General features: G+C 40.5%; 1 protein-coding gene and 1 long non-coding RNA gene across 4 annotated transcripts in view; one reads left to right on the forward strand and one right to left on the reverse strand.

Moving 5' to 3' along the window:
* Nucleotides 1-4,268, reverse strand: part of cmip (c-Maf inducing protein) — a 54,049-nt gene extending 49,781 nt beyond the window's left edge. For 2 of the 3 annotated variants that reach the window (XM_056386311.1, XM_056386310.1), the window contains exon 1: nt 3,358-4,267. In XM_056386311.1, coding sequence (XP_056242286.1) covers nt 3,358-3,684 — 327 coding nt within the window. In that variant the 5' untranslated portion in view covers nt 3,685-4,267. Of the gene's footprint in view, nt 1-3,357 lie in introns of all 3 variants that reach the window. The other variant, XM_056386312.1, reaches the window with a different exon arrangement.
* Nucleotides 4,269-4,404: 136 nt separating this feature from the next.
* LOC130175771 (uncharacterized) lies at nt 4,405-7,094 on the forward strand. The gene is made up of 2 exons (XR_008828778.1): nt 4,405-4,577; nt 4,836-7,094. It is a non-coding gene; the product is annotated as an uncharacterized LOC130175771 (long non-coding RNA).
* The last annotated feature ends 5,836 nt before the right edge of the window (nt 7,095-12,930 follow it).

A 12,930-nucleotide genomic window follows, 5' to 3' on the forward strand; every position in this document is an offset into this window, starting at 1 on the left:
AAGTGTTGAACTGCATCAAACTATCAAACTGTCCGTGTGTTACTCTTTCTACTGATGCAACACTAAAGTGATTCCACTCACAACCAGTCCATATAAGATTTGACATTAGTTATTGTGATATACTCGGTGTCTGGTAGTCATTTCAAGTCTGTAGTAAACAGATGAGGTAGTTAGCGTGTAAATTAAATTTCAACCAAGGGCATTCAGAGATCCCTGAGAGGTGTCAGTACAAAAAGACCACAGCAGCGACACCTTCCATGAATTCTGTCTGTAGAGATGTAGAAATAAGTTTTTCCTAACTCCGACAGAGATGGCGCTGTTGACGAAGTTTGACAGCTGAGCCTGTTTCTTACTGAAACCACAATCAATAAAGAATCACTGATACTTTGTGGATCTCTCAGCAACACCATTAAAACCACATCTAGGAAATGTGATCAGAGCAACAAAAAAAAAAAAGCTCCGAAACAGCTAATTGTTATTTTACTGGACATTAACTTTTTACAAAAACCCACAATACTACACATACTGCACTACCTGTCTAAACAGTGTTTGCTCAAGTGTTAGCATGGCTCCTACTTTCATTTAAACTCGTGTAACACATGTAAAACAAGTTGATGAGAAACATATGTCCGATGACAAACGATGGGATTGATACAGATGCTGATTACACACAGGTTTCATGCTGCCATATTCTTTAGGAAAGTCCCAATGACTGTGTGTCCAACAGAGAACTAAAGTGAGCTGAACCAGCACATCTGCTCAAAAGGAGATGGTCTACAGAGCAACCTCACAGGAGAGTGACCAGCAAGCAAAGCATTTTAGGAAACACTGACAATGCCATTGTTGGACTTTTTTTTCTTTTTTTTTTTACATTTCTTGTTCTTGTTTCTTGTTGTTTCTTCTTCAGATTCGGAGGAACATGTGGAACAGGACAGTCTTGTCAACCTGTTATGACCTAATCAATCTTAACATTTCAAAGAGTGTAGCCACTAAAATTGAGCTTGTTAATACTAATGATAACATTGAGCCATTCCTATTGTACTAACTTATGCCAATCATTTCTATTAACCAGTCCAAACCAGGTTATGATCATTTAGTTTGCCTGAAAATACAATGCTTCAACTCCATGGTTGCGACTTGCTCTGACATCAAACTGTTTTAATTGGTCCTAATCCACATGACACAGCCAGTCCAAACTTTACACTCCTCCAGAGAACCAGGAGACGTGATAGAGATGATCTCCACTGAAAGTTAAAGAAGCTGTGGTTAAGGTTGTTGATAATGAGGCAACAGAAATGAATAAACCTTGTGTATCAATGTGAAATGTAAAGCTGCTTGTATCACAATGATACAAAGGCTCTTATTGTTCGTTCTTGCTTTTAGAAAAAAAGTTTCAAAGTACTCAACTGAAGCAATCACTCAACACTGTTCGTGCTAACATGTTTGCATGCAGCTTACTTTATTGGCCTAAAACAGTATCCCATTAGTAATTAAGCTAATCAGCAGGTTGTACTGCGTGGTGTGTGCTTTAATGAACCGCTCAGACAACATGCAATTGATCCGAAGGGGGCGGTGACAGCAAAAAGCCAGCAGTAAAACTGAGCCTGTAATGTGTGTCAACAAACAGGAACTACAGGGAAGGACGCAGCCATCAGGCAGTTTTATTATGGGCCGGTGACGAGTTTACCTGAAGCGCCAGAGCCAATGAACCATTACGGCTCAGTGGTGCGGGATCGGTACTCGCTATCGGCCGATACAAGAGTTCGGGTATCAGAATCAGGAAGGAAAAAATAAACTGGTTGCCATCAGGAAGTAACCATGACATAATGCTTCATTATTGTTATCTTCCCAAGCATGTTTCATACAGTCATTGATTCATAATAAATATCCTTTCAGTACATCGCCCTGAATTATATCCTCATGTTACACCTACAACAACAAGCTGTACACAAGCATGTAGTGATGTGTACAATTAATGAATTCAGTTGACTTTACTGAGGTTTATAATCGACGGAAAACGCATAAACCTGATGTAAACAAGCAGGTAAACCGAGTTCAGGTGAGTTTACCCTTCACTATATCCTCATATCTGCAATAAAAACAACCTCCAAGACGTTGCATGCTGCAGTAAGCATTTCAGCACACTCTTGTAGTGTGGGTGTGATAGGCAGACATCCAAAAAACCTCTAACAAGGTGTGTTGATAAAACAATGGGCCTGGCTTTGTGGAAAATGTCAGAAGTGTTGATGATAACAGAAGGAGAAATAAAGGCTTTTATTACTTCTGCATTATTCTGCTGAAATACTAACAGTTACAGTCGATCACCACAGACATGTATCCTATTGTGGTTAATAATAACACAGTGTCCATGTCCAGGCTGGTGCACATATAAAGTTATAGTGTAGAAAATGATGATGATATAATGTGGGGGAAAAAATAAACCCTGAGCTCTTGAAAATAAATATTTTTCAATTTTGCCACTGTTCGGATTGGTTATCGTCGCTCCTCCTCTACTATTGGTTAAAATGTCCATGCATAATGTTTATGGTGACATACAGGCCTGCTGGCTGTGGAGCTGATCAACAGGACCTCGGCCACCACCACAGCTAAACTGGACTATGAAATTATTAGAAAAATGATAATACCAGTATTACTGAAGATGGTACATGATCAGAGCATCCTTCCTTTCCATTCTGCACGCCCTCTGTTTGTCAGACAGGAAGCAACATAAGCAACGGGTTGTTGTAGGCTGCTGCAGCAGGGTTCCAGTCACTGGCCCCTCAGACCCCCTACTGATGGGTTTTATTCCCAAGGACTAATCAGAGGAGATCTTTGTTTTTCATAATTTAGATCAAATCTCAAATCCTCCTGCAGCCAAATAATGACCCATAAGACACACACACACACACACACACATATATACATATATACATATACACACACACTCCAGGGACCTCCTCTTTAAGGGACCTTGCGCGTCCTCTACACCCCGGTGAGAGGAGAAGGCAATAGGTCACAGGTAGGAGAAGATGTGTTGGATAAGGAAGTGATGGGAAGGGGGGGTGGGGGGTGGAAGGTTGCAGGCCACAGCAACAACGTTGCCGATATAATCAGCAGAATGGGCCATGAGAGCGTAGACACGCTGCCTTGTAAACTGCGTCAACAACAGACTGTGCGTAATCTCAGTGCGCGTCTGCTGCGTCCAGACAAGAAAAGACAAACACCAAAGCTGCCTGTGGAATGTGAAACGCAGCATTATACAGTCTCTCTCTCTCCCCCTCTCTATCTCTCTCTCTCTCTCTCTCTCTCACACACACACACACACACACACACACAGGAGGCTAGAAAGCAACTCACGGTGGCCGAGGTCAGGCTGCTGTCTGTGAGCGTGAGGTGGTGCGGCTCCCACCTCCGCAGGAACTTGGAGGTGAGGATCTTGCTGAGGAAGGTGCGGGGGTGCTTCACCACGCACACCTGGATGTCCCCCTCGTGGAGCAGCTTGTATCGCATCCCGCTGCTGCTGCAGTGGTGCAGGGACCTCTTGCACGGCCCTGCGCCCAGCTTGGTGTTATTATTGCCCTCCGACATCTCTCCCAGCAGAGGCTTGTTCTCCTCGCACTGATAAAACTGGTTGTTGTGCAGTTCGTTTCCTCCGCCGCCGCCGCTGCCGCTGTTGAAATCCATAGTTCAGTAATCCAACAGTTTATTGTTTCCAAATGTTAGTATCAGAGAGGGGAGGGGGTGAACGCGTCGCAGCGATGCAAGAATCCTACATGTAGGCTATATAAAGAATAGAAATGTATAAGGTCGTTCGGATCGAGCTGTAGGGGGGAACCTACCTACCGACCAACCGCTATAACACGACCTCAGTTACCGTAGACAAGGCCGAGACAGGCGCACAAATGCCACCAAACAGTGTCTTATGGCAGGGAATCCAGGCCGGGTAAGGTTTTTATGATACAGTGCAAATAATCCACCATTTTCCTACCCGCACAATGCCCCATGAATTGTCTCCACGGTGCGCGTCTCGCCTCCCCTCCACCACCAACGAGCTATTCAATATGTTAGGGCCATGGCCTTATCCATTCCGTCCGCCCCGATGCCAAACAAGAAATAATCCACAGCGAGGAAGGCAGGGGAATGAGGAGAAAACGGCCCAAATATCCAATGGCGGCGGCCCTAGGCTCCTCCGTGGGGTTTTGTGGTCATTACGAGCTCACTGGCACGGTTTCCTTTTATTCAGTCTTTTCCCCTATCTTGGTGTACAAGAGCCAGCACTCTCCGGCAGCGCCGTGCCGATTGGTCCCTGCTCGTTCATGTGATACCGGACTGACGTCAATGGGGAGGCGAGCGGATGAGCCGTGTGTCTTTTGCGCTTGACTGTCTGCCGAGGGCGCACGCTCACCTCCTCTCTCCCTCCTCCATCCCCCATTCCCCACTCCCCTCTTGTGCGTAGAAACATGGAGGACGGCGCAGGCACTTGTGAGAATCTTCTGCTTTCACTGGAAATGATAAAGCTGGTTGGAATTTTTACCACGGAAGGAGAGCAGAGAAGACGTTGATGCAACAACCTTTGGGTGAGTTTATTACGAGGAAACGTATCGTTTACAGTCAGTATTTACTAACCTTAAGAAATGATATTAATCTGCATGAGCTATAATTTGTGGTATCATAAATTATAATCATCAAATTAGATTAGATTAACGCATGCATTTCTGAGAGGAAGGGTTAGGGTTAGGGAATTATTGATTAAGAAAACTATGTTCTGATTCTATCAAAAGTCATTCTTCCTTATAATTACCACTGATTGGTTTGTCCTATTTTTATTTATGTAGGTTACCACTACAACACCTGAGTCATGTAATCTCCTGAACTAACCTGTTCCACCATGATTCCCTAAACTGTGTCTACCAGGGCCGTAGCTAGGAATTATGGAAGTCATGTCATAGGACCTCCCAACCCTTCCCCACCAGACCACAAGGTCTGCAGGCTTTTTAAATGACTCAGAGTTTCATTTTTATATCTATTTCATTTATTTTATTTGTGCATGTGCGGTGACTGTGCATGCAGCCAGTTACAGTTGCTCCTGTTTGTTTTATTTTCCTACTTTCTTTCTTTTGTCGTACTTGTTTACATTTTTACTGCTAACTTGTTTAAGATAAGCCCTCACAAAGCTGGAGAGAAGGATTTCTGCTCTGTTTCTTCACTGTGGGCTGTGGGTACCACTGGGCAGCCCCCTCACACAAATGTAATATATGTACATATTTTAAAACTTCCATATATGAAACATATGTATATATAAAATAAAAATATGTGTAAAATGTATTAAGCCTATTAGAAATTGGAACAATTTCATATATTGATATATATCTAGCCCAAACAAATATGTATGCTTATGTATGTAAACATTGTAGACATGTGTTATGTAACTATATATCCATCCCAAAGCCTGTCAATAGCATATGTGTTGATATTATAAACAGTAAAAGTCCAAAAGTCTGAGACCATTTTTAACAGAATGGGAAGATAGACATGTTTAAAATTAATAAGAAATAGATTTTTAATAAACATATATATGCATATAGAATTTAAATTTTTTTTATATGTATGTTGTCTGAATAAAACTTAAATTGTAATTGTTAACATATATGCTTGTAATATTATACCATATAGAAAAATAATCATAGATAATTGTAATTTACTGGGGGTATTTCATAAACGTTATCTTCATATAGCCAGAGGATGTATACATGTAATGATATCTCATTATAGGTGACATGCATGGCAACATCACTCACTGATATAGGGCCATACATGTCATATATTACATTTCTGTATGGGCAACCCAGGGTCACATTGTTTATATCAGGGACCAGCTGATTGTGCTGAAGGTGGCTGGCGAGGCAACCAGAAGAACATCAAGTCAGGAGGACACACAGAGGATGCAGAGGAGGAACAAAGCCACAAGGGAAGAGAGCTGGGTCCAGAAAGAGAGACCCTCCTGTAATGGGAGATCACTGGACAATAAGATGGACAAGCTAGCGGCTCTAGTGAGGAATCAAAGGGACTTCTGTAAATGTAGTGTTAATGTTTTGCAGAGACATGGTTACATGAAGATACTCAGGATCCCATCATCCCGTCAATGTCCATTCTACAGAATGCTGCAGGAATGAGCCCTAAAATTCAGAAAAAGCATTTTTGTACCTCTGGTTCCCTTGTCACAATGTTGATGGGTTTTGTGAATGGGTTTTTGGTTAGATGACAGAAATGAGATCTGGGGTTAACACAAGGTCAAGACATTTTCACATTTTATTCTACGACATAAGATACGTCTGTAAATACCCCAGTCGTGATTTCTTTATGCTTTTGTGTGTTCATTAGTGAAGATTATCATGCTGAACAAAACACATAAGCGTCATAAACTGTTTTCTGGGAAAAACCCCATTCCCTTTTTGTCCAATGCTAACTTCCGCCATGGCCTACAAATACATTACCCCTGCAGCGCTCTATTCCCAGGGAGATCTCACACGTCATCTTGGTTGAGGTTTCCACTGAAGAAAACATGATGATTATCAGGCCAGTTCTGGAGTTATCAGGCCAGTTCGTTCTTTTTTCACTGATTTCTAAGTAGGATTGTATATCTTTATTTGCAATGAGGATTGGACATAATTGCATTCATGGAAAATGTAAGTCACACTGAATCTAAATGTAATCTGTCTATCATCTCTGTATCATGTCTGTGTGTTCAGGTTTGACTGAATCATGACAACTCTTGATTCCTGGCACTGATATTAGTTCAAGATGTTTTTATAAAAATACATTATGTTTTTTTTTTCAACCACTTTTATTTTGTCAAAGTAGCTCTCATCTTATTTACAATGAAAATGATTTGAAAAATGAACCCTATTGATTTTGGTGATCCCATATGACTTGAAGCCAATATTTACACATGCATGACATACTGGATTACATAATAGCCTGATTCCTTTGAGTTTTGTTGAAGACATTCATGCTCCCCAGAGGAAGAACCCTTGAATTCAGTGATTCCATAATGTATTGCATAATACCACCTTTAAATTAAACTTAACACATTAGTCCCCCAGCAGCAAGACTTTTGTTCTTTCTATCTTTTTTTTTTTATTGTGGAATGAATAATACAGCCTCAGCTGGCTTCAGGCTGCCAGTCCTACTAGTCTTGATGATGAAATCCACCAGATCAAGACTGGACTCAGGCAGGATGAGTTATGAGAGAGAGAAGCACACCTTGCCACACCTTGGGAGAGATTTTTTATATTTGTCATGGATGCTTCAGAAGGGTGGATGTTGAACAATACAGGCCTCCGAAGTCATGCTAACACCCAGTCACTTTAAAATCAGGTTATGCTCGTGTTTCTCATCTCAAAATATGAAAGGGAAGTTAGCGAAAGCTTCCTGTGGTTGTTGCTTTGAACTGTGTTACTGATTTCATCATCATTTTGAGCTTTTTTTCAGTTATTCACTATGTTTCCTGTCAACATTAAAACATCATAGCTTGTATATCCTCTTGTCAACAGAGTAAGTTAATAAAATAAATGTTTACACAGAAAGCCTAAATGCACAGGTGGTAGGCGGTGATGACATTTAAGAGTTTTTATTGTGTATTTATGTGTGATCTTTCCCTAATGACGTGTCAACTCTGTGGTTTTTCTGAAGCATCCCAGTAATCACTTTGACTATCAAATCTGATCGTAGCGCGTTAAAGGGCATCGGTGAGAAGTACGTGCAGAGAGAGTAGACAGTATAATGTTATTACCTGGCCCTTGCACATCTGCAATAAAACGTTTGCTATCAGTGTTGTGTCCAGTTGTTTCAAACATAAGCAGGTGGCAGTTCAGCACCTTTTGATTACAGTAACCTTAAGGTCCAGTAACCTTAAGGAAATATGTGAATGAGAGTACATCGCCTAAATGAAGTGACTGTGTCCAACTACGTGGGTGCTAAAACCTGAGTACCTGATATAGTATCACAAGGAATGTTTTCCAACAAAAAGCTCCAGAAACTAAAATGTTCTGCTTGATGTGATAAACCACTACACATCCATTAGAGGTGACCATTTCCAACCCTCACATAATCTCTACTGCTGAAAACACAGTAGGCTAAACTTCAGCTCAAACTCATTATTAGCGAGCATCTACACAGCTCTTTCTCTGAGAAAAACGCAGCTGATGCAAATAAGCAGCTAAAGTTAGCTGCAGCTGCTAACACTGTTCCTTCACTTTGATGCTTTGTAACCCAAACTCACAACAATTTGTATAGCTAGCTAGATACCAAAACTAGCATGTGCAGCCTTGTTAAGCTAAATATATATAAGGAGATGTTAGTTTCTGTTTTGCTGTGTTAATTTGAAGCAGCAGCCAGTTCATTCAGAATTACTTGGACATTGATGTTGCTGCAGCTAACAGGTGCTAACTGGCTAATTCTGGTAGCAGCAGTTTTTGGGTTTGTTTTCTTAAACTCCCCCTCCACTCCAAAATGTGTTTTTGGTCATTATTACTTCTCCTGGATGTTTGACCTGCACTCTAAAGAATATGTTCAGAGTTTGACAATAAGAGGCTGTTTTCAGATTTAACTAAGTGAAAAGTTTCTCTGTGCTCACCTAAAATCTGAGTTTAAGGCATGTACAGTGCCTTTAACCATGATTTGTGACAACACACCTGCAGCTAGCACAGCTAATCTGGAAGCCAATCATGGTCCAATAGGCAACCTACACAAGTATGATGGAAACTTGCACTGCACATACATTGAGAACGGTCCTTCAGTTATGTAGGAGCCATCTTGTATCCACAAATTAAAAATTTGAAATGAAAGGTTTTTGCATAGATTCTGGATTTTTCAATTAGGTTGGAGGCGTAGGTGTCATTTTAAGAATTTCCATCCAGGAAATTGAAAGTATTTAAAGAAAAGCACAATATTTTTTATATATCATGTCTGGAGGGAGTCTTTAAGAGGCAGGGGGTGCTTGCCATTGGCTGAAAGGTAACCCATGCAGTTAACAAAATTAAACTTCTGGCCCAACAAATGCCTGGATCCTTGGTATGCATCTGGCCCATAAACTTTCACATCTGGACAGATTGTGGCTGTCATATCCTCCACCAAAACAGCCGGGAAAGATTTTCTGTGTATTTGCCAGAATTGGCCCAGATGATCTAAAAATCATGCTGTACAGGGCCAGATTCGGGCCATGGAACCAAGCGTATACTGGGCCAGAAGCACACAAGCATGTGGCCCAAGTATGGGCTGGATTTATTTTACTATGGGAAGAGGCTAGTGACCCTCCCCTTATCATGAAAAGAGACCATATTAAATAATATTAGATAAAAAATGAAACACTTTTATTATGAAATTAATCTAATATTTGACCTAATAGCAATCCTAACATTAATCTCCAGTCCTACTCCTACTGGATGGATGGGTATATAAAATATGGGAAATAACCGTACCTCACATACAAACAGAAAAGTACACTTTAGGTCAAATGTGGGTAATATTTTATACATATAGGGGACGATATCTGCTGTCGAATGTGGGTGGAAAAAAAATCCGGCGTGATGACATCACTGTTTTGAAACTCTCAGAGTAATGAGCCCGAGGGAGCGAGGCTGTAGAAACATGCGTGAGTGTTAGGGCAGAGCAACACAGTGCAACAGTCTGTGCTGAAAGTAACTGCCAGGGAACAGAGGCCTCACAGTCTCCCATCTCAAGGGTCCCAGCTCACAACAACAACCACCTCGGTGTCACCTCCACAGTTTCCCACTGGGATGTCCCGCAGAGCTCCAAAAGCCACTTTTTTTCCATTCCACCCACAGTCCCCCATCAGCAGAGTCCTTCCTTCCGCAACACCACCGCCACTCCAGCCAGGATTGGTCCGGAGACAAGTTACAACACGCCAACCAACCCACAGGCAGACGATCTGCTGTTGTGTCAACAGTCAATGAGAGCCAAAGGGGAAAGAGTGCAGCAAGAATGTGATGTGTCATAGAGCCAGACGGATGGACTGATTTGGCAATAATGGAAATTATTCTATTAAATATCTGACAACATTTAATCAGTGCTGGAAATCCTGAACAAACATGATTAAATAGAATTTTTAAACTTGAATTCAATTGATAATATTCTGTGGGAAGAAAAAACCTTAAACTGAAATGTTCGATAACATTAAGCACAAAATATGTATAAATTAAACGTTTTTATGTGTAATATACATATGATTAACTTCAAAGAAGAAAACTAGAATCACCTCCTCATGGTTGTCTGCCCTCACCACTCAGGCTACTTTCAGGTTACATCTCTGTTTATCCAGAGTCGTAGAAAATATGAACCATTTGTGTGAAACTTTGTCATAATTGCTGTGAAGTCTTGAGTAATGGCTAAAAAGTGTTTTGTGTGGTCACGCTGACCTTGACCCTTAACCTCAGTTTGTCCTTGAATCCAAGTGAATGTTTGTATCAGATTTAAAGAAATTCCCTCAAGGCATTACGGAGATATTTCATTCACTTATATATATATTATGAATATTTGTGCTAAATTTGAAGAAGTTTCCTCACGGCGTTATGGAGATATTGCGTTCACAAGAACAGGATGTACGTACATGGCTGTCGCCGGCGCCGAGGCATAAAAATGGTATTGTGGATAGACAACGATTCTCTGCTACATCTGTTATATGTTTGTTGTTTGTTTAGATTGTTGATGCTCTGTCGTTGATTTTTTTTTTTTATTGTATATATAGTACTTTGAGTAAAACCCTGTTTTTCATTTGAGATCTGCCAGTTGTCTGAATATGCAGAGACTCTACTGATGAAGATGAAGACTAACAACTCAACTACATCTTCTTGTTTTTATTTATTCATTTGTATTTTTAATTTGTATTAATTTATTGTTTTTTATTTCAGTTTCTTTCTATTTAAGTTTTTATTTCTTTATTAGTTTTTTAGTATATATATTTAGGATTGTAGTGGAATATTTTTTCATTACGTTTATATTGATTAATATTGATAGTCTAAAATCAAGCCTGTTTTAAACTTTTCTACTATCAGGAGTGAGTACGCAAACTTATTTCAAATATTTCTTTCCACATACATTGAAACACGACGCTCTGACCAGTGTTAATAAAAGTTCCTTGATGATACAGTTTTATGTGCAGTCAAAGCAACAAACACTTATCTCAACTGAACATAGGTTTTGTTTGATCCTTTCATTTCAAAATATAACTTTGGATGTCAGATCAGGTGTGACTAGTATTTTGAGGGATGACGCTTTTGTTTCTTTCTTGATAAATTGTTTTAAGGAATGTCATCTTAAAATGAAATCATTTCCAGATTTGAGGATTTTAAGTGAATCCATGTAACTATTACTGAACTGCAGTAGTGTAGTTGTGTAGTGTAACAGAGCCACAAGCAGAGAAGACCCACAGTCATCAAAATGCCGAAAACATTTAAGGTCATTAACATTAGTCATGCATAAGATACTGGTCATACCAGACCAAGTAAGGCTTTAACACCAAAGCCCCTAAGTTTACTGAATCCAGCAACAAGTGTGTTTAATATTTATGAATTCAAATTTTAATTTGTAAGGACACGGTTGTGTTATTTCTTCTTTTTTGTTTTATAATGTTGTATAGTGTGGCGCAAATTTTAGACCACAATCAGCAAATACAATCACATGAGGAGACTGAAAGAATTTCGTTCTGTAGTGTCCAGAGAGGAGCGGTCATCTAAGACTGATTTCTGTCCTGTCCCCCTGACTGTCGCTCAAACAACATCTAATCCAACCCTCATTTAGAACAAGAACATTCCACTGGACTAATCAGTTTTGGCAAATATGAGCCACATCCAGTATCTCAATGTAAACCTAGTTCTGTAGTAGATTCCAAAGTGCAGTGTCAGCACCCCTCCCCCGTCCCCACATCAGTCACAGGACCCAGGTTGGCTGGATTCTGGGAGGGGGGGGGGTCACGAGAGCTGTTCAGTGTAACTGGACTAACTCCACTCTGGTCACACTAGATAATCCTGTTTTGTTAATCTCTTGTCTAGACCGACGCTGACCAACATATACAGTTATTAAATACAAGCACATATGGATAAACATGTCTGCACACTGTTTATTTGAGGCATAAAATCAAAGTATTTAGAAGCAACTTTACAGGAGCATAACCTGGTGTGGAAAACTGTATTTTACATCCTTACTGGAAACCATTGATATTTAATGAAGGTCTGAACTGCCGACCCGAACAAAGGATATTTGTCCTATTAGTGGTGAGTGAAATGACGGCCTGTAAGTGGGAGCGTGCATCAACCACTTCCAGAACCAGTCATCTCAACTAATGTTCACATTGGTGTGAAATGTGTAATGGATATTGTATGTTTCCAGAGGATGATCCCTAATGTTGTTGCTGACCACCCGCCCTACCTTTTTTTCCTTTGAAAACTAATTGTTGGATTTCCGTGTAATTTGTTGTGGGTGGATGTGAATCATCATCCTGACCTCTGGTGCCACCATCAGATCCAAATGTCTATTTGTTCAAAAGAAGTATCTATAGACTGACATGAACACAGCGGATCTATCCTCATGTCAAGTCATCACATTGTGCACAACATATTTTAACCTAATAGTCAGATTGCCACTAAACATGTTTTTACAAATGTCTGATGTCCTATTCTACCACAGAGATTCAACCAGTTAAATGTTATTGTTGGTTGATGATTAGTAGTGTGGTATTAAAACAGACAGCTGGAGGTCTGGTTTGTTCATTCATCAAATTATGAGGTTAGAAGACAAGCACTTGGTGAGAGAGCATGAGGGTCAGAGCTCCGCCCTCTCTGCTGATCGCTGAGTGTTGTAGTTGCTGTTTGGTCAGTTGCCGTGTGGTCAGTGCTGTGTGGTCAGTTGCTGTGT

The sequence above is a fragment of the Seriola aureovittata genome, chromosome 10, assembly GCF_021018895.1.
Source record: "Seriola aureovittata isolate HTS-2021-v1 ecotype China chromosome 10, ASM2101889v1, whole genome shotgun sequence".
Lineage (NCBI taxonomy): Eukaryota > Metazoa > Chordata > Actinopteri > Carangiformes > Carangidae > Seriola > Seriola aureovittata.